The sequence below is a fragment of the Mycteria americana genome, chromosome 3 (genome assembly GCF_035582795.1).
Source record: "Mycteria americana isolate JAX WOST 10 ecotype Jacksonville Zoo and Gardens chromosome 3, USCA_MyAme_1.0, whole genome shotgun sequence".
Taxonomy (NCBI): Eukaryota; Metazoa; Chordata; class Aves; order Ciconiiformes; family Ciconiidae; genus Mycteria; species Mycteria americana.
The window spans coordinates 26,995,935-27,021,700 of NC_134367.1; the positions used below are offsets into that span (position 1 = coordinate 26,995,935).

The window sequence follows — 25,766 nt, forward strand, 5'->3', positions numbered from 1 at the left end:
TCACCTGAGCGCCAGGCGCACGCCCTGGCTCTAGCAGGGTCAGGTTAAGGCGGGGGGGGGCAGAAAAATTGGTCTCAAGCAATTGATCCTCAGATCTGACCGTAATAATGATTCAGTAAGTCTTGGCTTCTTTTTACACTTCTTCATTTAGGTTTTACAAGTAAAGCATAGTTATTTCCCAGGCTTTGCAAGACAGGGTGAGCTGGCCTTGTAATTCAGGAGCATGGCGCACACAGCTCCTGCCCTCGCAGAGGATTTTACATCAGTGAATCATTCAGTGAAATACACTTATTTGACAAGAGGTTAAAAGAGGTGCGAAGGAACTCCCAAAAGCTCCAGATGCCCAGCCCCCCCATCTAAACAGAGGCTAGTTTTCACATTTCTTAGACTGAAAAAAGAATAATAATCTCCTACGGACAGGCGTGACTCCCAGTGAAGCCAGCAGGAGCAGTGCACACTTACTCAAAAGAGATTTCTGCTTTGAGCCATCCCTATTACATCTCACATGCATAAACACGTATTAGTACCCAGCCCAGTGACGGCCGTGGTACCCTGTTCCTCTCTTGCTAGAGGCAGGGCTTCGTCATTCCCAAAGAAGAGACATGCCCAGGCAGAAGAAAAGCCCGGCGGCTTCAACTCCAACCCCAAGCGAGAAGCAGCATTGAAGATAACCAGTTGTATTCATGATCACCCCATCTCAAAACCTCCGCTGCGCTGCTGTCATCTCAACCGTTCACGCAGGGTCCGCCAGCGTGCCTGCGTGACCTCTGCGTGACCAGAACCCAGAGGCTTCCCCAGCCCTCCCACCCCAACCGCCCCCCACCACCTCCAACCGCCCGGCCAGGGATCGGCACCCGCTCTGGCAGACAGCCCCTGGCCCCTCACGCTCCCCTCTCCGCAAAGTGGCTCTGCAGTCATCCGGATTGGAAAACCGCTGCTGGTGCCCGGCTCCCGCACCCCTCGCAGCCCCCCTGGCCGCTGCCACCTTCCCCGCTGCCTGCTCCTGCTGCCCGGGCGAGAGCTCCCACCTGCCCCTCCCCACAATGCCTCCCCCTGCTCCTGAAAACATGCAGGGCTGTACGTATGGGTAAGGGTTCGCAGGCCCGACGTAAAGACCCGTACACGTGGTTTTCTTCTAGCACAAAAGAAGACTGCAATACAGATTTGAAAAATGGTTTTAGTCCTATTTTAGAAAACCTGATGAGGTGTACTGACAGCACACAGTAACGCTGTTCACTGAACCGGATGGGCAAAGGACAGGGGCCCACGAGATTCACACGACCTCAGCAACATTATGACCGATGTAGCCGCGGTACTAACCACTCCTTTGTTACCCGCGTTGTAATTTATCGGTAACAAGGGCCCCGGTATGACCGCAGTCACAGCGGAAAGGGCGGCTCCCACACCGAGCCCTGCTCCTGCTGACACTGGGCTGAGGGGCCGCGCCGAGGGCGCAGGAGGCCGCCCCCGAGGCCCAGACATCGCCGCCTCCCCACGGCTCCCGCACCGGAGCGGCGGCGGCGTGCTGGGCCGGGCCCCGGGCGCAGCGGCGGAGAGGCCGGGCGGCGCAGCGACCCCGCGAGGTGCCCCGGGGCGTTGGCGCCGCCTGCCGGGATGGCCGCCCGGGGGGACTACACTTCCCGGCAGCCTCTGCTCCGCCGCCGGGCGGGGCCGGCCTGGCAAGGCACCGCCTCCCCGCCGGCGCGGCCGCAGCCCAAGGGGGTGTCGTCCGGGGACTACGTTTCCCAGCAGGCAGCGCGCCGCCCGGCCGCAGGCGGGAGAGCCGCTGCGGTGCGCGCTGGGACGGGTAGTCCGCGCGGCCGGCGCCCGCGCCTCAGAGCGGCCCGTGCGTCAGGCGGCGCTCTGACCTTGCGGGTTTGTCTGGTCGTGTGTCTCCGCTGCTCCCGGCCCGCCTGCCCTTCACTCGCCGGGAAGATGGCTGCCGTACGCAGGGCCCGCAGTTACTCCCGCTGCGTGGTGCGCTTCTCCGACCGAGAACTCTGCTAATTTCCCCCCGCGGGGAGGACGCACGGACCGAGCAGGGGGGGCAGAGACCCCCGGGACGGGACAGCGCCGCCCGAGCGTTGGCAGCATGGTGAGAGGGCCCGGGCCGGCCGTGCCCTGCTCCTCGCTGCAGTGCGGCCTGGGGCGTAGCGGGGTGCGGGCGGGGGCGAGGCACCGGGCGCCCCGCGGGCAGGCGGTGGCGGTGGGGGCTCGGCCGCCGTGGCAGGTGCGGGCGGAGGGCGGCCCGGCCCCGCCCCGCCGCCGGGGGGGACCGGGGGGGCGGTGGCAGCGGCAAGGGGTGTGTGCCCGGGGGCGGGAGGAGCGGCCCCCCGAGCCGGGCTGCTGCCAAGCAGCCCTGCCCTGCCCGCGGCCGCCGGGCACCCGGTGATGCCTGTGGGAAGTGTGCCGCGATCCCAGCCCGGATAACTGCGCCGCCAGGAGACAACGGCCGCCCTCCGCAGGGGATTTTGGGCTGATGAGTGGGGCTGCTTGATTCAGGACCGATCTAGCTATCCGTAGAAACACTTGAACAAATCACTGTGTCATTACAGATGAGTGTGCCCTACGTTTCTCTTTCTTCCCTCAAAAAACAGATGGCATAAAGTCAGTTGGTAATTTAAACGGCTCCGTGCTCTCTACTTACTTGATTAGAGAGGCACTCTACTTATTTAAGTTTGTGACTTAACGTATATCAGAAATATTGTTAGGTTCAGTATTGCTTTTCTGACTGCATGTCAATAGGGGTTCAAGTATCCATGATGAGAACTTGATCATTCAAAGTTAAACCATTTATATCATTTAGGAGCTCTTGAAACTCCCCACCACCATGATTAAAACATTGTGTTCTTGTTTGTGAACACAGTGTTGCTTCTACCACATTGACAAAAAAATTGAGTGACTTCCTCTTCTTATAAAACCAAGAAGAATATTAGCCATCGGTCACTGTTTCACCATGTTGTGCTTGCTTCTCCCTTAGTTCTGTACAGTTCACATGTAGCCCTGTTCAACTGGTGGCAGTCAGCTTTGAACTGTTTCTGATCTTGGCTTTATTTTGCTGAAACAAAGATCTGAACTATTAAAGGACTTGACATTACAGACAGTTTAGTAAGTGATTGTTGTGCTCTGAGGAAATCAGCATGCAATTATTGATTGCAAAACAATTTAAGCTGTGCAAATAAACTAGTTTTACATTTGGCAAATGATTTCTAAAGCTTTTCAAACAAATCAGAATCAAATCTACTCAGCTGACTTCTTTTTACAGGTCGCAGTCTAATTCAGATGTTGACTTTTGACATGTTGACCTTTTGGTGGCTTGACTGGCTACCTCTTTTCTCATGGAAAAATATTTGAGCTGATCAGTACACACTAAAGATATCTCACTTTCCAGCAGGATAAAGTCACTGTTCCATATGACAGCCGACTTGTAGCAGAAGGAAGGCCAACAGCATAAAAATGAACAGGCTAGATTTATCCACTAAGTAGCAGTTACAGTACAATGTTCTGTGAACTTCAGAAGCTGTAACTGCAATTTAAGTATTGTCGGAGTGGGGGCAAGGAGCCAATTTTTACAAGTTACAACCTGCTTTAGGTGTGGTCTCATGAGCTGTCCGCTAGTGAAGATCCTTGCTTCAGTGATACCTGTGTTTACTCATTTGTGCTAGCAAAACCATATGGTTTCAGCAGATCAAATGAATAATGGAAAGGTTGTTAGTAGAGATCAGTTTTCCAGTCCAGTTAGCCACGCAGTAGCAATGTGAATTAATTGCTTTACTGGTAAATTTAGAGGGATGGTCACTTATGCTGCCACTGCTGCCAGAAGACAAACCTTTGATATGAAAGACTTCAGATCACACATGCAGTCAGTATAGAGGAGGTAATGACGAAAGTCAAAACTTTGGTTGTAATCAACTTCATGATGTCTTTTGACAGCTTTTAGGCTGTGGACTAAGTCTTCATAGTATGGTGTCTTTTTTGTTTGGATTGAGAGCACATTTAAGTTTTAAAGAGCATTGAGTGACATTTTGGAAGCAGTTGGTCCATAACCATGACTGACTGTGACTCAGAAATGAAGGAGAAGTAGGGCAGTTGAACAGAGACGAGGGGAGGAAAACCAAGACTCTTGGACAGATTACTGAAACAAAAAGCTTTTGAACATGAAGTAAACTTCAGTCCGCTTCATAACCTTCTAAATAATTTTAACTCTTAAATTAGTTCATTTACAGACTTCATGAGTTAAAAGTTTTAATGGGCGTGCCTTTATGCACAAGAAGACAGTGTGTTAATTTAGTTTAAAAATTACTAGTTTCTGCATTTTGCAGATAAAACCAAACTTATTCTGCCCACTCCTGAGAGCTGACTGGACGTAATTCAGCTGCAGATCAGAAGGCTTGCACTCTGCGCAGGCAGAGGTAGGCCTTATTTGTGTCAGCCCAGTGCCGTAATAATGCACTTAGAGACATCAATTTCAGTGCTAGCTTGTTCCTAGGCTATCTCCATTTGGCCAGCGTGGACGTAATCCCTGGATGCTAAAATAATATGATAGGACTGCTGGAACTTGTAGGACATTAACTGCCTGTAATCAAATTCTGGAATCAAAACCCATGCAATTTCTAAGTTATTTACTCCTTGCTCAGATTTAATGCTGCTAGTGCTTTGGAGCGTTCTGGCTTACCTGTTTTCTCCACCAAGAAATTAAAAATGTACAGCCTTAAAATCAGAGTGTAGAAACAGATGCAATATCTGTTTACTTTAACCAACCAACACTATCTGCATTATCAATTGTAAAAGATAAATTGACTGAGACATCAGTGAAAACACGTTTACAGATGACAAGCCAGTAAGTTTGTGGTTGTTTGGGGAACCGGAGACAAGTGCTACAGCTGAACTCCAGGGAGGTGCTTGTCACCAAGACAAGGAGATTAAACATTGCCTTCCCATCAGGTTTGTCAGTATTCTGTAGTTTGATCATGAACTTCCAGATGCTATAAAAATTGTATAGATTTTCTGAATACAAGAATGCTTTGGTTTCTGCACTTTGTGCAGGACATAGAGATTTCTTTGCGAGAACTAGGAAGAATCTCAGTGACAGAATGTCACTTGAAGTCTTTGAGCACTATATACAATAGGAAGGAGTGGGAAACAAAACTTCTGTACATAGTTGTGGTAATCTTAGTGCCAGGTTTACCTTCTTATAATCTGACTTTGCATTATGTACTTGCAGAACTATAGATATGAATTTCAGCACAGAATGGTAGAAAAACTGAGGTGCTTCAGCTGCAGGAAGAACTTTAAACAAATGTCTTAGTCTTTGTTGAGGGTTTTTTTTCCTTACTGGCACCTTGCTGCTGTTGTCATTTTAGTGGCTTGTGACTGGTGCTCAGAATTAATTTTCCTTTGTTTTAGTATAGATTCCATAAATGTCAGTATATTTCACAATGAGAATTTATTTCCTTCTTTTCAAGTTTTGCTCTTAAACTAGCAATAGTATAGAGCATAGGGTCTAACGCCTATGTAGAGCCCTGTTAAGTTTAGTTAAAGGTCCTATTTAAGGTCTTATTTGTTTAACCTGTCTCACAGCAGTACTGTAAATAAAACCAGCTGTCAAGCTCTCATGCTAGCTTTGTATTTTCTTTTACAGTACCTTTCTTTTTTAGTTTCACATGTAGTTTTCGAGATTGCCCATGTTGTCCTATAATTTTCATAAAGTATCTATTGTTACTCAAAGCACTAGTCTTTTTGTGCTTTTGTAAATATTAAACAAATCAAAACTACTGGTTATCTTTACAATGAGAAGATAGTGATTAAATTTTAATTTCTTGTATGAAGCACACTACTGTTTAATACTGAAGCTTTGGTTCTAAGCTTTGACTTAGACACTGAGTGTATTTATTCAGGTATTATGGCAGTGTACTGGTGCATGTAAGCCTTCAAGTGATACATAACTGATCTGTGTTGGATTGATGTGACTGAAATGGAAAACCGAGCTTCATTGGGTTAATAGGGAAGTGCAAACAATACCAGTAATTTTAAGATTCATTTTTATCATCAATTAAGATTGACCTGTGGGGTAGGTGGGTAGGATGGTGAAAAGGGGAGTATGCTTAAATTTTTTTTAATGTGTGTCCATGACAGTTGTGCTTTGTGAATATGCTGTAGGGACTTACGCAGACTCCATAATCATGTCTGACTGCTCTCTACTAGGCAGAAGCTGAAGAAGATTGTCACTCTGGTTTGGTAAGAACCGATGACAATGAAAGATCCGGTGAAGCAAATCTTCAGGTATGTCTCTCATGCTAGAGGTTTTTTACAAATGTAGTACTGCTGTGATTTAAGCTGCATTACTTATGCTTATTTAGTTACCACACATTTGTTGTTCTGACAAATGCTTAATCTGTCTGCCCCTCCAAAAGTGAAATAGATAAATTTTGCATTGTGTTCCAGCTGTCAAATTCAGTATTCAGTTTTCTGTGTAGATGAAAAGAAAGTTTGTGGCAGATTTGGAATGTCTTTGAAGAACTGTAGAAATCGGACAGCAGGTTCTGTATGGATCAACTTCCAGTTTAAGTTGTCACTCTCTTCTGGAGCAGAAAGTTGAGCAGTCTAATAGAAAAGTGTGTTCTCTTATGATACTAGATTTCTGTGTAGTTGCTCCCCAGAAGTCGTGATGATTGCAAGAGTCATGTAAAGCGTAACTTCAAAGATGCTGAAAAAAATGCATGGCAAGAATTATAACTTGTCTTGTTTCACAGAGCGCAGTCCTTTCTTTTTAAAAGAGAAAGGAGTGTAGGGTCTTATTTGTATATTATATAAATGACAGCCTTGATTGTTGTAAAGTTTAGTATGCTTGTGTGCAAAAAATCAGGTTTTCTAAATTTTAATTTCAAGAGCTAATTGACTTCTTGCTTAAGATAACTCTGCATAAACAAGAACAAACATTATGTCTAGAAAGAATACTTTTCTATGGAGTCTTAGGTCATAACCATAATACTAACAACCACTTCTTGAAACATCAGTTTTTCTTCTGAGGTGAACAGTCCAGATAAAAGCACTTATGTTATTGAATGAGGTAGAACAAGTACTTGTGCACTTTAAAAAAAAAATTACTGTAGAACAATTGCTAACTCTCTGTGTCTAAACTCACTGAAACCATTTAAGACTTGGAAGTGTAAAGCATAATTTTGAGGTTCTTTTTTGTGTTCGTACTTTATAATTTCTCCTCAGAAGATGTACTGTCTGAATATGTGATACTAAATCAGAATTAATTGCATTTTTTAGGCAGAGCTCCAGATGTTCAGAGCTCAGTGGATGTTTGAGCTTGCCCCAGGTATGAGTTCTAGTGGGTTGGAACCTCTGCCATGCAGAGCATCTTCAAGAGGACCTGGAGTAAAGTCTGTAGATGCCAGAGGGAAACAGGAGATAGCAAAGGAGGAAAAGGTACAAAAAAATAGATGTATAATTTTGGGATTTTTTTGGTGTGTGTTAGTATTGCAGTATAACTATCCTAAAAGCTAATGCTGAATTAAATCTAGAGAAACAACAGAGGTGATTAACCTGTTGTCTCCATACTAATGTCTTTCCATAATCCTACACTGATTTTTTCTAGTTTTTATGCTTGGCTTTGCGTCACCTTCCCAGTTTGCTTTCTGAAAGACTGTAGGTAAGGGGTGAGCAGCAGGAATGTGGATAGTTTGTTGATTGGGTATTTCAGTTATGGCTTGTAGCACATGAATATGTCTTCTCACTCTATTTATGGAATTATTTTATTCATCTCCTTCATAGGGTACAGTAGGTAAGATGAAAAATAATTCTAAGTCAAGTGACAATGTGCTTGTATATGTAAGGAATTTAAGAAGTGTTCTGTGTAATTTATTGTGCAGGCAAAAGAACTTTTCCTGAAGGCAGTGGAAGAAGAACAAAATGGAGCCCTTTACGAAGGTAATATGGAAGTCGACAGTGAACACCCTTATTGCAGAGGAATCTAACACTCTCTGGTTTATGTGCAAGACTGCATGATGCCAGTGAACTTAAACTGCAGGCTAATAGTAATTTGAGGGCTCAATTATTTGGATAAGCAAACAAACTTGCTATAAAAGGAACCATCATATCACAGCTCTAAGGTTGAGGTGAAGCTAAAGTGAGATCAAGGAAAGAATTTCTAGCTTTCAGACAAAATGATAGTATTTTGAAATCTAGCAACTTAATGAAGCACTGGATTGCTTCTTCATATAGCATGCTTCTTTATATGACTTTTGTAGCATGAAATAAGCATAGTAATTAATCAAGGCAATATACTGTATTTCCTGTGCTCACAGTTTTCTTCATTCCACTTTGAACAGAACAACTTAACCCATGGACTGTGTTATTGTTTGGGTTTTGTTTTTGTTTTTTTAATTTACACAGCATGCTCGATGTGTTCTTTAAGAATTCCTGAAGTGAATGTTTAAATCTGGTAGTCTTCTTTTATGAGGTTTGCCATAAATATTTAAGATGTTTAGCTTGCTTGCCCTCTTGCTATCAGCACAAGTAAAAATGGAAATTCAAAGTTTTCTTCCTCATATTTGGTTTTCAGAATATATAGAGTAAGAAGACCATCCTAACTTCAAGTCCTGTAGGTCTGTAGTGGAGATACCAGTTTTCTATTTCTTTCATGAAAAAAAAAAAAGAAACACAGAACATACGTGCCATCCTGCTCATCCACTGGAGGTTTTGGCCACCTTGGTTAATGTGCAGGTGCAAAATATGTCAAGATATGCAAAACTGAGAGTATTCTGGAAGCTCCTGAACTCAGCCACCTGTTGAATACAAAATTTCCTCTCCACTATGCGAGTTTTCCTTCCCTTGCAAGGTGTTTCTGGTTGTTGTTCCAGATCTCAAATGAACTGAGAGAAATATGAGTCCCCAGTACGTAATAAAATTTGTTGGTTCAGTTTCTAATTTATTACATGTTTTTATGGGTCAAAATTACTTTAGGTTAAGGTATTTTGCGTGTTGGGTGTAGAATTAAATGTGCAGTAAAAAAAGGTGTCAGAACTAAATCTGATACATAATTACCATTTAGGAGATCATGCAGTAGATTGTGAAGATTCTTTCATACTAACAGTTTCCAAGTAAATAAAAAAAAATATGTGAGGAAAGCAGTCTGTCTAAGCATTGTATATATAAAATGAAAGCTATAGCTTTATCTGCTTGAGTGCACTCTTTGTATGTTAAACATAGCAGCAGAGGAATAGTAACATCTAACAGTTGCATTCACAAAGGTGTTTTAGGGATCTGGATTTCATGAATATGAATCCGTTCTTTCTCAGTTGAATTTGATTTGAGACTTAAAGAAACAAAGCTAAACTATTTCTACACATACATCTATATGAGACCTTAGAGACAAGATCCTATGCCAGACACAGATATGTTACTGAGGACATGTTGGGACATCTGTTTTCAGACCACACTTCTAGCTGCTGACCTGGCCCAAGTCACCAGAATCCAAGTGGCATTTCAGCCTGCTTCTGAAATCTGCTGATACCTGATGTTTGTGAGACAGTTATGTGCAGCAGCTTGTTCATGTTGAAGTACAGTACAGGCCTTGCTGCAAGATTAAATGCTAAAGTTGAGACTGATTTCTGTTTAGCTGGCTGCTGGTATTCCTCATCCTCACCAGCCAAAGGTTACTACTTGATCACTGGCCCTGACATGAACTCAAGGAAGTAGGAACACTTACTTGCCCCAAACTCAGGCTTCTCAGACTCATTAGTGTGTCAGATTCTGAGCTCCGCACTCACTGATGTTTTATTTTGGATTTTGTTTTTAAGGGTCCAAACTGAGGGAGAGTTGCCCTCTGATCTTGGTATCACCATGTGGGAATACAGAGAGACATAAAAATACATACATGATCTTAATACTGGTATTAAAACAGACTGAATGTACATACAATGAGTCCACTTAAATTAAGAAGGATCTACAGAGTTAACTCAGAAGAAAGACATTCTGCAGCTTAAATAACAGTTCATTCCCACAGGGTGATTTTCCTGGGCCTATTTCTCTACTCAGTGTTTGTAGCATCTTTGGAGTGTTAAAGGCAGCAGTTCTTTCTCTGCATGTTAGAAGAAACCCAGTCTGTCAGTTTTTCCTTCATGCCCCATAGTCTTGCGCTTGCTACATAGCTTTTTGGAAAGGCTACTTTCCTCCAGTCAGGTTCCTCACCCTCAATGTTTTGAGTGGCTTGCTTCTGTGCCTTCTGTAGTTTCCAGGGTTTTGCCACAGTAAAATTTACTTGTTTTGTGTCTATTGTTGAAGTTTTAAAATTACAACAGTATTTTGTTGATCTTTCTCACCTTTATAATGTTGTGTATGTCTGAATGACTGTCTGTACTCTACCAGGGATTTAAGGTACCTGCATCATCTTTCAAGTTCTCTTTCATGTTCCTCATCGTTACTTATGAATATAATGCCTAAAATCTTTACGGTTTGTTGAGAAAGCTTTGTAAGTGCTGGGCAACAAACGAAATCAGGACTTTGTAATGTTTTAATGTAGAATTTTGTACTCTAATAGAATTTGTAGTAGTTAAGGTAAATCTGTAAAAGCAGAAACACATCTGAGGGAGGTCTTTATTCTGAAAGAGTACATTAAGTTTTTAGTTTTGAAAATATGCTTAATGTGTCTCTCTTCTGTATTGAATTTAAACCTAATCAGTTTCGACTAAATAAGATTTACTAGGCAAAGGCATTTTCCACCTTTCTAGCGCTTTTAGCTGAAGCCATCTCTCTGAAAAAAATCTTTGCTTTGATAAGCTAATATAGGCATCAGACATGTTTAAACACTAAACCTTTATTTTCAGCCATCAAGTTTTATCGTCTAGCCATGCAGCTTGTACCTGACATAGAGTTTAAGATCACCTATACACGGTCCCCAGATGGTGATGGAGTTGGAAAGAGGTGGTAAGTATGAAAATTTACTAACTAAGTGCATAGGAGTACTGAAACCTAAAATTTTGTTTCTAAAGCATATGAATGCTCTATGGTTAAACGCAGCTGTAAGTCTCTTAATATTTGGAAAACTTGTCTACCTTCATTTGAATAGACTGCTTCATAGAAAGTTTACAGATGCATTAGTCCAAGGAGGACTCTTCTATACTGTAGTTCAAAGAAGGTAACAGATTTGTTTGGAGCTAGTTAAATTCAAGTGGAAGGATTACAAATAGTTGTGTTGTTAAAGCCAAAACTTCTGTTATAGCTCAGATAGCGTAGTGAAGACAAGCTTACGAAACAGAGCTTCCCAATTCACTGCTTACTGGTAGCAGCCATAGATGCTGCCAATAGCTACAAGAAATCAAGAGTTTTAAAACTGAGAATAAAAGAGGAAATACAACCATGTCCGTGTGGTATTACGAGCTCAGTCTTGTTGCCCCAGGGCAGTACAGCTTCAATGCAGTAGTTGACTCAATATAAAAGAGAGTAAGATGAGCTAAGTGCTTTATTTACATCTGTTACTTTAGTTTCTGAATGCATTGCTAGCATGAAATCTTTGCTGTGCATTTGTGCACTAGGAAAGATACTGGATGATAATCTACAGTCACATAAAAGTCTTGGTTTTCTTAGGATTATTTTCTTATTTTAGCATCATTTTCTCTACTCCATTAAGCCTCTCTGACACCAGGCTGGGTGGGAGTGTTGATCTGCTTGAGGGTAGGAAGGCTCTGCAGAAGGATCTGGACAGGCTGGATCGATGGGCTGAGGCCAACTGTATGGGGTTCAACAAGGCCAAGTGCAAGATCCTGCACTTGGCCCACAACAACCTCATGCAACGCTACAGGCTTGGGGAAGAGTGGCTGGAAAGCTGCTTGGTGGAAAAGGACCTGGGGGTGTTGGTTGACAGTTGGCTGAATATGAGCCAGCAGTGTGTCCAGGTGGCCAAGAAGGCTAATAGCATCCTGGCTTGTATTAGGAATAGTGTGGCCAGCAGGACTAGGGAAGTGATTGTCCCCCTGTACTTGGCATGAAGCCCTACCTCAAATACTGTGTTCAGTTTTGGGCCCCTCACTACAAGAGAGACATTGAGGTGCTGGAGAATGTTCAAAGAAGGGCAACGAGGCTGGTGAAGGGTCTGGAGCAGAAGTCTTCTGAGGAGCGGCTGAGGGAGCTGGGGCTGTTTAGCCTGGAGAAAAGGAGGCTGAGGGGAGACCTTATTGCTCCCTACAACTACCTGAAAGGAGGTTGTAGCGAGGTGGGGGTCGATCTCTTCTCCCAGGTAACAAGTGATAGGACAAGAGGAAATGGCCTCAAGTTGCGCCAGGGGAGGTTTGGATTGGATATTAGGAACAATTTCTTCAGCGAAAGGGTTGTCAAGCATTGGAACAGGCTGCCTGGGTAAGTGGTTGAGTCACCATCCCTGGCGGTATTTAAAAGACGTGTAGATGTGGTGCTTAGGGACATGGTTTAGTGGTGGACTTGGCAGTGCTAGGTTAACGGTTGGACTCAATGATCTTAAAGGTCTTTTCCAAGCTAAATGATGCTATCAATTTTCATTCAGTTTTGTAAATGTTGCTGCACTGTCCCCAGTGCTATGTGACAGTGAAGGAAAAACAGCCAGTACTCTTAATTGTTGTTTAAAAGCAGTATTTATAGAGGTGTATTTTTTCAAGAGATTCTAGTTGTGGTGGTTTTGCTTTCTTAATTACTGTTGTAGGTGTTTCATAAAATCTTGGTGAGAAAAAAACAAATTATACAATTACATTTGAAAAAACAATTTACAGCGTGGCCTGTAGGTACTGGGACTGGCCATCATATTCATCAAAATAGAGGAAAGTATTTTCAGTGCAACATCTTACTATAGTCTTAGTTATGACAAGCCCAAACATAATTGTGTTCTCTATAATGCTTTAAAACCCATTGGTAGGTCTACTAGTTGTTTGCTTATATTCTCAGCTTAGTCTGTTAAGCTCATTTAGAGTCGAATTGAATAATATTAAAAAGTGACTGGAAGATCTCTTAGCTAGCTTGTATACCAAGTCAGGGGAAAGAAAGTGTTTTGTCATGAGATCAAGGAGAGTTGTGTAGTTTGTGGTTACTTGGTGCAAGCAAGCATGTACCTATTAAAGGATCATATTATGACATAAAACTTAAATTCAGATTTTTTTGAATGTGGTAATGTTCTTTTATCACTTAGTAATCCTTCAAGTTTACTGACAAGTAGCAAGCATATTGTTTCTGTTCTGGTATCTTGTTCTTGCTCCTGAAATTTTTTATGTCTGCCTATTTACAGAATTGGTAAGAAGTAGTTTTCCTAAAGGAAGGTTTTCCTTCATTATTGATGAATAAACCCACTGAGGATCACTCTTCAGTAAATAACGCAAGAGTAAAAAAAAATCCTTAATTGTTTTTAGTATCTTACATTATGACAAGGATTACAAAATATAACTTTCCGTTAATGATAATTTATTTCCTGCATATGGCTTATGTTAGACAAAGTAAAAGATGGGATTAGTCTTTTCTTGGGGTCAAGCAATTCTTCACTGGCTTCACGCAAAACAGCAAACAGTGACCTCTCAACTCCAAACAGAAACTGGAATTGGAATTAAATGAAAAAAAAAGTTGTTACTGTCAGGTGGATTCCAGCAAAATCTAAATGAACTTCTGTGCTGGTTTTGGCTGGGATAGAGTTAATTTTCTCTGTAGTAGCTAGTATGGGCCTATGTTTTGTATTTGTGCTGAAAACAGTGTTGATAACACACTGATGTTTTAGTTGTTGCTAAGTAATGTTTGCACTAGCCAAGGACTTTTCAGCTTCCCATGCTCTGCCAGGTGTACAAGAAGTTGGGAAGGGGCACAGCCAAGATAGTTGATCCAAACTGGCCAAAGGGCTATTCCGTACCATATGATGTCATGCTCAGTATATAAAGCTGGGGGAAGAAGAAGGAAGGGGGACACATTCAGAGTGATGGCGTTTGTCTTCCCAAGTAACCATTACGTGTGCTGGAGCCCTGCTTTCCTGGAGATGGCTGAACACCTGCCTGCCCATGGGAAGGAGTGAATGAATTCCTTGCTTTACTTTGCCTGCATGTGCAGCTTTTGCTTTCCCTATTAAACTGTCTTTATCTCAACCCCTGAGTTTTCTCACTTTTACTCTTCTGATTCTCTCCCTCATCCCACTGAGGGGGAGTGAGTGAGCGGCTGGGTGGGGCTTAATTGCTGGCTGGGGTTAAACCACGACAGTCCTTGCATAAGATTGCAGTAGTTGTTTTACCATATGATAAAATGAGATTGCTTTTAAAACATACAGGAAAAAACTATATTGAATGAGGGTAAGACAGCGGATTGATGCCAAGGTAAGGACATCTGTTGGTATGTTTTGTCCAATATCACAGTGTTGGCATTCTCCCTTTTCTAGTGTTGAGGATAACAAAGAGGATGACAAAATGGCTGATCTCCTGTCAGATTTCCAGCAGCAGTTAACTCTTCAGGAATCTTCAGTCAAACTTTGTCAGCCTGAGGTTGATGTCAGCCAGACCCATATCTCAGGTATAAGTTAAGATACACTGTAAGAGTTCAGAGGTAGAATTTATAGAGATGTTTCACTATATTAAAACATTTGTCTCCTTCATTCTAAAGCCACTTTTAAAGAAATGTACATGGTATCTCTTGATTTACTTTTGTAGTTAGATGTAAAGGAAAAAATATCATCAACTAGCTAAATAGATCTTTTTCTCATACATGATTTTGCCTTTATCACACAAGCTTTTCCATGTAGTACTACTACTAAGTAGAATTTTTCAGGATCAGAGTCATACTTTAAAGTAGCAACTTCTAGGAACAGACTTGCTGAAGTAAGTGTATTCCAGTTTTCCTTCCAGTTAATGTTTGAAAAAGTGAAATGTGGGGTTTTTTGGTTTGGTTTGCAAATATTTATTACAATTCTTAAGTGTGAATAGGAGGCAATTCTTCTGTGAAGAATATGCATCTTGCATTTCCTGTTTTTATCTGATTCTGTATCAGATTTTTACAACAAATATGTTTTCAGGTTCAGCAAAACTATATAACATAGCTAGAAAGACTTTTGAAGGTTAATGATTTTCAGTGCTTCAGTTCTAGGACAGTCATCCTGAGACTTCCTTATGAGATCTAAATTGTAGAGAGTGTGTATAAGCTATGAACTCTCTTAAAATCAGATGCCCCTAAAGCATGTGTGTTTTGCATCCTGAATTATCAGTTGCTCTTGGAAATCTTGGCCTGATCTCCTCTGTTCTGCTCAAGGAAGGAAAATAAAGTAAATGTAGCAAGCTGTTCAAGTCAAAACATGAAGAAAACAGTTGTTTTTTTAATTTTATTTTAACAACTGTGGCATTGTACGCTTGGGAAAGCATCTTTCGTTTTTTTGCCAGTAAAGTCAAGATGTTGTAGACATTACTATAAAATGATCTCAGGAGATATCTCTTTTGAGCAGCAATCTTAGTCTCTTTCTAGTTTTATTTTCTGCCTTCCTGCCAGTCCTGTGTTACAGTATCTTGTTTACTGACTCTTTTATAGCAGAATGAAAACTGTTAAAATCATGATGTCTGCTTCAGAAGTTAGTAGGCTGGAAAGGATCCCTCTTGGTCATCACAGTAGTACAATAGTTGCAGACCTCAGCAGCCCAAGGAAAACTGAAACAATGTGAAGCAACAGATTTGACTGAATTGATTTCCTGTGTTCCATTTTACTCTTTATTGACATTCATAATCTTAGAATACTGGTTAACCCTTACTACAGGACAGGATCAGACCTCTGCTGTGTAACTGACATACTGAATATATTTACTTCCCCTCCTTAATACATGAGCAACTTTTCATAATAGTTTTTTTTCCTTTTACACAAGTAAAAGAAAAAAGACCAAGATAGCACTTGGGACCAAGATAGCATTCTTCACCAGAAGTGCTATAATATTTTTCCTACAGGGTGTGCCCAGTATCTGAAGCAAAGTGTCTTAACAATCCCTAGTTTACTAGAAACTTAGAAACATGGATGATAAGATAGATAATCAAAGGCTTTGGCTGACTGGTGACTATCAGAATGGAAGATGTATACCTGTTAGTGCTAGCAAGATGTTTTTAAGCCTTTGGATCTCCCATTCTCCAAGGCACTAAGAATTCATGTACCTAAGAGCTCGTAAGTTGCCAGAGACTGTTTTGTACCTTGTAGCAATAATCTGCACAACTTTTGTTTATACTGGAACATTAATTTAATGGTTGCAAATACAGGCAATATAGCAAATTTATGAGTTCTCAGTAACAAAACATAGAATTAAGTCAGATTCATGAAACGAGATGTGCGTTAAATGAATACATAAACTGGTACCCAATGAGGTGTATGCACTTCTTACCATGTTAGTATTCTGAAATGTGAAACTTAAGTTTCATCAAATTTTGTAGCAAAAACAGTCCCGTTGGATTTGTGCAGTTTTTTTAAGAAGCATGTTTTTTCACTAAAGATCAGAATTCTATTAAATTGCGGTCCCTACCACGGTATTTACAGCTAGTTACTGTTTAATGTACCTTTGTGCCGCTCAGCTATTTTCTCCGTTTGATCTCAAAGCAGTTATACTGAGTAAAATCATCAAGTCTTAAGTGCATGTGGTGATACAGTTCAAACCATAGGCTCTGGAAAGCAGCAGTAGTTGAAAATAAATGAAGTGTAATTCCTGATGGTATAAGATTAGTAAACAAGGTTATACCCAACAGAAACAACATAGAAAACTTAGGAAGGCAGAAAGTTATTAGAAAGAATTTTGGCTTAATTTCCCAGGGCTTTCTCACTGAACTTTTAATGCTAGGAAAATTATCATATGATCTTGTGGTGCTTCGATGAGGATTCTGTCATTATCTTGTATTACATTAGAAAAAGTCTTTCAACCCAACAATGCTGTGTGATACCATTTTCAATCACTGGACCTGTACCACAAAATATAGAGTGATATCATAACAATTTAATAGTGGATATGCTGTTCTTAGGAGCTCCTATCCAATACTCAATCTGACCTGAGCTTATTTAGCTTGTCATGCAAAAGCAGTATGCTTTGAGGTAACGTTACACACTAGGTCAGTTTGAAGAAAATACTGCTTCGCAGACACTGTGGATGTGCAATGTATATATGGAATTTTTGATATAACATCTTACAGTTGTGGATATTTGTAGTCTAAAACTGTTTTATCCTATCATCTTACCAAAATGCACTTTCAGTTCTTGATTTTTCTTCTTCTGTTATGTGACTTTTTTCTAATATATAGTGACTTTTTAATTGAAGGTAACTTTTTTGTTTCCTGGCATCTGGCTACAATGTGAAAAAGTAGGATTTTTTAATAAAAAGTCAGAACTTCAGTAATGGTCAGACTTGGAGTTATAGATAACCTATTGATGTACAGGTTGCCATCTAACAAGGATTTCTTTTCTCTCTGCAGTGTTGCCTATGGAAGTACTAATGTACATTTTCCGATGGGTGGTTTCAAGTGACTTGGACCTAAGATCATTAGAGCAATTATCTCTTGTTTGTCGAGGATTTTACATTTGTGCCAGGTATTGTGGATAAGTTATCTAGAGTGAAGCTTCTTTCTGCTCTAAGGAAGAAAAAAGACCTTTTTTACGCTCAAGCACATGTAAACAGTATGTAGAGGTGGATAATAAATCCATAGAGCAAAATTGCCTGTATTGGAAAGGCAGGATTTATTTTTTTTTGCTTTTGGGCTGCTAAATTGTACATGTAGGACTATGTCCTGCTTTTTCTTCCCATGGCAACTGTCATGTTATGCTCCTCACAGTGCTAATCAGCTTTTGAATACACCACTAAATGGTATGTTAGATAGATGACTTCACTGTAATAAAAAATGTTGCTGAAAATCTTACTTGCTCTACCTTGTTTGAAAGTTAGAGTTGCGAGGTCTCCAAAATAATGTCTGTTGCGTTGTCATCCTCATATGGCCACACAGAGAAGTGCCAGGCTGCTGCAATATTGTTGTTCCGTACTTGGCTGAAAATGGCATTGTGTTCTTGAGTTTCTCTGGGAGGAGGAAGTGGCTTTCAAACCCTGCGGGATTAAGTAAATTAGTCAATGATTTTAAATTATGAGCTATTGTTGTTCAAGAAAGTTTCTTTCAGTTGCATCCAAACTAAATAATGGAGTGTGTTACTTTGATATATAAAAGCTAAACAAGGTTTGCAGGAAGGTTAAGGGGTTTGCTTTTTTCTCATTTTCACTAGAGATCCTGAAATCTGGCATCAAGTCTGTTTGAAAATATGGGGCAGGAGCTGCAATAAACTTGTTCCATATGCCTCTTGGAGGGAAATGTTTTTGGAAAGGCCTCGTGTTCGATTTGATGGTAAGGTGTACTTTTGGAAATAGTTTTGGTTCTATCACAGTTACATGCAGTAAATCAGGTGGGTTTGATGTTTATGATGTTAGACCTAATCTGAATTTGTTTGGGCTTCTGAATCTGCAGAATATCTGTAAAGAGAAGGGAAGGGTGCAAGGGACAAAAATAAAAACTTCCATGTATTTAGGTAACAAAAGTAAAGTCAAAAGTTTTAGATTATTCATTTTTTCATCTTAAATATTATGTACTTAATTTTTGTTCATACACTTACTTCCTCCTTTCCTGTAGGTGTATATATCAGCAAGACAATATACATACGTCAAGGAGAACAGTCTCTTGATGGTTTCTATAGAGCGTGGCACCAAGTGGAATATTACAGGTAGAACTGTAGTACAATGAGTGAGTGAAATGTTTCTCTCTCTTAAGTTCATTAAATCCAGCCCTTGATATCACAAACATTAATCATTCTGTAAAACTCAGTGGAACTACTACAGTGTGTAAAGCTATGTGTATTTTTTGAGAATAGGTCTTAAGAAATAGGATTTATTATGATAATTAGAGATGGGCTTAGAAACACATTTCATCCTCAGTTATACCATTTCATGTGGTTAACACTTAAACAGTAACAACAGTAATACTCGTCCACAGATTTCTTTCCCCAAATCACTTCTGCTTTACATTTCTGATATAATAATAGTTTTCAGCAAAGGGAAAACAAGTGATTATACAAGAATTGTCTTTTAACTTATTTGTAACCAATTGTAAATAATCAAGAGGCTGGGCTTTCTCAACTTTCTGTAAATACCTTGCCGTTTGTTTCCTTAGCCTGTTTTTCTGCTGTTCTTCATCTTCCTGTTCCCAGCATTTATTGTTCCATTCTGCTGTCCCTTCTGAGGCTGGAAACTGTTAATAGAAATGATTGAATCTCATGGCTATTTCTATAGTCTCACAAACATCAGCACATCAGTAAAAATTAATCAGATCCCAGAACCTGAAAAAGTCTGTATGGCATTGTCCATTCTGTACTGATACTGTAATTAAGATTTTGTGCATTTGTCTCAGTCAATACTAGGAATGGAGAAACTTACTTGAGGTCAGTTTTGATTCCAGGGTAGCCTTCTTGCTTTGATTAGAGGTGGCAAAACTCCTGAACTTCTTCTGTCTTTCGTAACTCTTCATAACTTGATCTTTTAATCTTCAAAACTCTCTTTTGATTTCTGATCTCTTTATTCTGTTATATCATGTGTGAAGAAATGTGTTTTCAAATCCTATTACCTATTAAGTTCTATATCCTTCTGGGAAACATCCTGTGATTTAGGAAAAAACCCCACCACAACAGAAAAAGGATATGTTTTCTAGGTTTGTATTGTGTAATTATATTTTTGCAGGTATTTGAGATTCTTTCCAGATGGTCAAGTTATGATGCTAACAACTCCTGAAGATCCTCAATCTATAGTTCCTCGCTTACGGACTAAAAATACAAGGTTATTGAAATAAAATATTTGGCTCTACAGTTTTCATCTTGCTTTTAGCTGGCAATTTCTATTTACTTTTGTCTTGAATTCTATATCCTGGCTTAGCAAAGCAAGAGTGAAAATACAATGTTATTTCTATTGTGTTATAGATGTTTATAGTTCTCTTCTGAGAACTACAAAAAATTTTGGTCTTTATGCAAAGATATCTTTCATTTTAAGGTCCTGATATTGTAATTAGATTTCCTTTGTGGGTTATGTGATTTTAAACTTTTAAAGGAAGTAGATGGAAGAATACATGCTATTAGCTTGGTGGCTTTAGAGTCCTTTTAAAGGTACTATTTTATTATTGACTGCCTTCTCACACTTCCTTGACTGTTTGAAGGAAAGTGAAGATTTTGGTGGTATATGACTAAATTATTGCTTGATTTCTTTTTTATGTTTGCACAAACTTGTTAAAAACATAGGAAATTGTTTGCGACTTCAGAACAGGTTTGAGCTGTTCACCAGAAGTCTGAAAATATTTAGCAGTAGGCTAGGTAGAACTGACTAACTTATCTTTACTGTCCTATCTGGGAAAATTAAAAGCAGCCTTCCAAAATGTTTTCATCATTTTGTATCATCAGCGAGCCTGGTACTTTACTAAGTGGAAATAAAGCATAGTTTCCTTGATTATGATATGTAGTCAGTCTTCTTTTCATTGCTGATATTCATATTATAAGTACATCACTCTTTTGAGACAGAGAATATTTTTACGTCCTTGACACTATCCTCCTCTTAACCTTCCAGAACGGATGCAATCTTGCTTGGCCATTATCGCCTTTCCCAGGAAACAGACAATCAAACCAAAGTATTTGCTGTATTAATGAAGAAAAAGGAAGAGGTAGGTAGCAAAAGAGAATAGAGGAAAAATAGTTTAAGGAGGGGGCTTTTTAATAAGGTTTTCTCAGACTGAATATTTAAAGGCACCTGAAGATTTGCATTACACCAGAGGATTAAAAAATTAATTTCCGTTTTTAAATGGTTTTAAAATAAAATATAAATAAGCATGGTGATTTGTCTTACCTTTTTTTCCTAAATCTGTAAGAATCTTTTTATTAAGACAGGTAAATGTCTGGTTCACATTTGAGGAATGGTTCTCCCCCTGAGGCTTAATTGCCACGTGTGGTGCTATTAGGTAGTTTGTTAACATTGTTAACATTGTTAACAAACAGAAGGGAAGGATGAGGAGGTCATTTTCTGAGATCAGTTTTGTCTGTGTGCAGTTATATTCCACAGCATTAAATACAACTAAATAAGCTGTATTCATTAATTGAACTCTGAATCATTTGGTCAACTTATTTACATTACAAAATTTTCTGATTATCAAAGTGTCTGTCAAGAGAAACTTGTGAAGAGTTGGAAGTGTTATATTACAGTGAGTTTGCATAGTTTGGGTGGTGTCCTCCATGCTTATCTTACTTTCTGTGAAAACTTCTTCCATAATTAACATCTAAATTGACGTATTTTCAAGGAATACCAGTACTTCCTTTTAAGTGTGAAAGTTTAACAATCTGTCCTCACAGTTACTTAGGCCTCAGGATAAATAGTTGCACAATGTGTTCTTTGTGGGTCATGAAACTTCTTTTCTCTTTGTACAGAAACCAATTGACTACCACAAATACAGGTATTTCCGCCGTGTTCCTGCACAAGAAACAGATCACAGTTTTCATGTAGGACTACAGTTGTGCTCCAGTGGGCGCCAGAGGTTCAACAAACTTGTCTGGATACACCATTCTTGTCACATAACTTACAAGTAAGTAAATGGGGAATAAGATCAAAGAAGGATACTCAACTATAGAAACACAGGTGACATTAATTTGTCCAGGACTAAGTACAGGAGATGTAAAGACTGTGAGACTTGCGAGGCTTTAAATGTCCTGAAAACAGTAACTGCTCCTGATTTGATATATTGTAATGATCTTTAAGAAATCCCAGGATTTTAATAACTTTTTATAATGGTGTGGGAAGTTTCCTAAGTAGTAGAACTGCAGTATTTTAGCCATCTAAAGGATTTATGCAAAATGTTTGAATGATTTCAGAACTGAATCAGAGTTGAATGACTTAGTGTCATGCTAGTAATGGGATGTGGAAAACATATATTGATTAAGGTATATTTCTTTTCCTCTGTGGAAGTGCAAGCTAGAAATGTCTGCACCCATCATGTGAGAACTGTAACGCTTACAAACTGTGTAATCCAGCAGTACAAAATATCTAACCCAGCAAGAGCCATGGCCACCTGACACTCTAAATTACTGGCAAGTTGGCTGTCCAGATGTTTGATGTTGGTATTTAGGGTGGATTTAGGCCTTGTCTTCCAGTCTTCTTAATCTCTATATTCAGTGTTTTTATAGGGACATAGCTCAGCTATTGAGCTGTGAGTATATACAATCTAGAAAGTAAACTACTGGTGGTTGGGAGTATAGGTAACTTCCATAAACAGAAAAATGGCTTTTATAAAAACTAATATTTTCATACCTAATTTATGAAGAAGTGGCAGTATCACAGACATTCTTTTCAACATGAAGTTTTTGTACTGCTCGCATTCTGCTGTACCTGTCAGTGTAGTGGTGTCCTCTTGAAACTGGAATACAGATGAGTATAAAACAGCTAGGAGGATGTATGGTTTTTGTCACTGATGTTTAGAAATACTTGGGTTTCTTTCTAAAGTTTTGTAAACATACACGTTTTTGCTGTCATTCCGTATTCTGAATTCAGGGTTCTAAGTGAAACAAAAGGGGATTTTTTTACTTCAATATTAATATGGTGACTTGAGTGACATCTGCACTGTTTCAAGTCTTGGAGCTAATAACAAGAATGGAAGGGGAAAGTGTTTACTTTGATATTAAAATAGAAGTGTATTCTGTATAGTGTGATTTGGCCAGCATTCAAAAGCTTTCAGAATGAGGCAGTACGAAAGACGCTTGCATTCCAGCTATAGTTTGGTGCGCACACTGTACTATGGAACATGATCACATTACTGAGGGACTTAAACAGCAAGTTGTGTCTCATTTAACTTTTACAATACTCTTTGCAGATCGACTGGTGAGACAGCTGTTACTACTTTCGACATTGACAAAATGTACACCCCTTTGTTCTTTGCACGCGTGAAGAGTTTTACTGCATTTTCAGAAAAGCCGCTCTAAGAAACACCTTTTCCTATCACAACTCTTGCATGAATAAAAGGTTGTAGCTAACGAGCACTTAAGTTATAAATGTGTATATATTTGGAACATGTTAAAATTCTGGGGAATTTTTTGAAGGCAGTATGTTTTATTTGATTATGAATGGCTGGGGTTTTGTTTTGAGATCAAGCTTATGAGTATTAAACACCTTTACTTTGTGACAAGAATTTGATAACAAAGTTTTGTTGTTTGTTTTGTTTTATTTTTTTTAAACAGATTTTATAAATCAGTCTGCTTAAAATGTGAGTCTTCATCTGCCTGGACACTGGTTTGTCCAAAAGGAATTGTTATAGGAAAATCTTACTGTCCATGGGACAGTGTGTGTGGTCTCTGGTGAAGGCTTGAAATGTGAAGGGGAGAAAGTTGTCTTATATCTGTTAAACTGTGTGACTTAAAAGAATTTCAAATAAATGTTTTCTTTAAATTAAACTTACTTTGTTTGCCTTTAAGATCTGGCATTTTGTCAACATCAACCTTAAAGAAAAAACAAGCAAGGACAAGCAAGCTTGAAGTATAAAATTTAACCGCAGAGGTACATCCCCACCAATGCAGTGATGTCAGTTGGTTATAAATGTAATTTGATCTTGATAGAAGTTCAGTGGAGCCTGCCTTCTCGACAGGATGGGCGTGAAGGGGAGAGGGATATGGGCAGCGAGTTGTTCTCTTGTACTGTAGGACGAGTTTGCAGGGTTACGTGGCTCTGCTTGGGAAGTGTCACAGCACAATGGTGAAATGCTGGTGTGTACTGCTTGTGCATTGGCCAGGTCTGAATGCACACATAAGCAGGGCTCACTTGGACGTGATTGTAATGTGTTATAACCCTTCATCTAAGCTTGCTACAGATGCTGTAAACCCTTTGAGCATTTGTTGTACTAAGATAAATTTTGAAGCTGCTGTAGATGTTCAGGTGCTGTGTACTGCTAATCATGAAGTGTACCTTGAGGTTTGGTGCAGGTACTGTATGCTGCTTCTCCTGCATATATCGCTTGGGGGGGGTGTAGTGCAGACACTGTAATGCCGCTTATTATATATGTATCTTGGATTCTGAAAGAACTGAAGCTTTTTAGTGTAGTTTTTTAAAGCCATTTTGCATAATTTACCCTTGAACATTTCATTTCAAAATACTGACCTGGACTTGAGGACTGAAATGTGAAAGCTGTGGAAAGAACTATACTTGTTCCATAATTTATAAAGTGTATCTTTGCAAGGAGCTACATGATTAAAAATACATCAATAAATCATGATTTTGAACATATGCAATCCCTTGCAATTTCTTATTTTGCCAAGAAATCATTATTTTCATGCAGTTAAAGATGATTAGTTAGGAGTTACCATGCATGAACTACGTGCTAGGCAAGACTGACAGGTAGAATTAACTTCTTGATGACTTTTTATTATACTACTTACAGGTTATCTGAGAAAAGTAGAGAAGCTTGCAGGTACATGAGTTCTGAATAAGGATGTGTATATCTGAAACCGTGCTTTTTCTAGCTAGTCTAATAAGATTCTGCCTACAACCCTTCTTTGGCCTATGTCCTTAGACTGGAGTTGCACTATTACTTCATACAGCAACGTTTAGTAGAGTGTATTGCGTTCTCATTGCTAAAGGGAAAAAAGATTGCTTAGAATATCAGCTTCATGTTTTGAAATATTGCCAACAAGTTTGTAAACAGGGAAAGGTATTAGTTACCTGCACTTTTGTTGGGGGAGAAAGGTAAAGATCTGATTCTGCCTGCTGAGAAATGTTGAAAGTTTTTGTCACAAGAATCAGAAGATGGTACCAATTATTTGTTTAGGTGTGATTTTGTCCAGTAACCAAGTTGGATGTAATAGAAGAGCCTTTCAGTTCAAAGCTCTTTTCATACCAAGACTTACCTGCTGCTTCTGAGCTTTCATTTTTTCTTGCCTTGGCCATGTGTTTGAAATAAACTCTGGGCGTAAAGGAAAAAGCTATCTAATGTCCTGTTATAAATTGAGATGTCAATTCAACAGAAGTCTCAGGCAATTACTATTTTAAGATTATGTGAAATATTCCTTCACCAAGAAAATTATGTGAGCCTTCTATCTGTGAGTCTGAGCGGTCATTAATGTGCTTATTGCTCTGCATTTAACGTTATAAGAAAGTCGAGCTGGTTTTGTCTTTTGAAATGGTTTATCAGCAGATACTGTTCATGTGCAGCTATTAAAACTGTACTTGTTTCAGCAAGGAAATAGGTGACTAGTTGCTCTTCCTTCATTCTATCTAGTGATATTCAATAGTCCAAGGCTTTAATTGCTAGAGGCTCTGTGTTCTTATAATTTAGTTTTATTGTCCTTTTAATTACCATATAAAGACATTAGTTGGTATAACTAGTTTACTGCTGGGAAATTGTCCTTTACTAATTATATTAGTAACTTGAATAAAAGATTAAGGCATACAGCTATGCAGTCCTTTTTCCCAAGAGTTTATTGTATGACTTGAGGCAAGTTCACTTATAAAAACGAAGGAGGGCTACAAGAAGTGACAGAAACGTGGTTCTCTGAGCTGTAGGTCTCTCTTATGCATTGGATTAAAGGCAGTGGAGTGGACAGTTTTGTGGAGAGAAGATGCTCAGATGATCAAATGTTATGCTGATTTGACTCTGTCTAATTGGAGATTAGCACCAGTTAAACCTTTGTGTGTAATGCTGGGCTGCAGATGGGGGGAGGAAGTAGAGACGGTGTGATTCAGTGCTCTGGGCAAAGGACCAGCAGTA

The 25,766-nt window shown here is 39.7% G+C and overlaps 1 protein-coding gene across 2 annotated transcripts; it reads left to right on the top strand.

The window, feature by feature from the left end:
• The first annotated feature begins 1,825 nt into the window (after positions 1 to 1,825).
• On the top strand, positions 1,826 to 24,267 carry FBXO9 (F-box protein 9). Of its 2 annotated transcripts, XM_075498075.1 has the most exons (14): positions 1,826 to 2,095; positions 6,205 to 6,282; positions 7,279 to 7,437; positions 7,881 to 7,938; positions 10,836 to 10,935; positions 14,384 to 14,514; positions 17,427 to 17,541; positions 18,223 to 18,341; positions 18,624 to 18,714; positions 19,724 to 19,819; positions 20,597 to 20,690; positions 21,448 to 21,602; positions 22,884 to 23,032; positions 23,482 to 24,267. In XM_075498075.1, the coding sequence occupies exons 1-13, from the start codon at positions 2,093 to 2,095 to the stop codon at positions 22,990 to 22,992; spliced, it is 1,308 nt and encodes a 435-aa protein (XP_075354190.1). In that variant the 5' UTR covers positions 1,826 to 2,092; the 3' UTR covers positions 22,993 to 23,032; positions 23,482 to 24,267. The 2 variants fall into 2 exon arrangements, with proteins under 2 accessions (XP_075354190.1, XP_075354189.1); XM_075498074.1 differs by lacking the exon at positions 23,482 to 24,267 and having other exon boundaries at positions 1,827 to 2,095; positions 22,884 to 23,464.
• Positions 24,268 to 25,766: the final 1,499 nt, after the last annotated feature.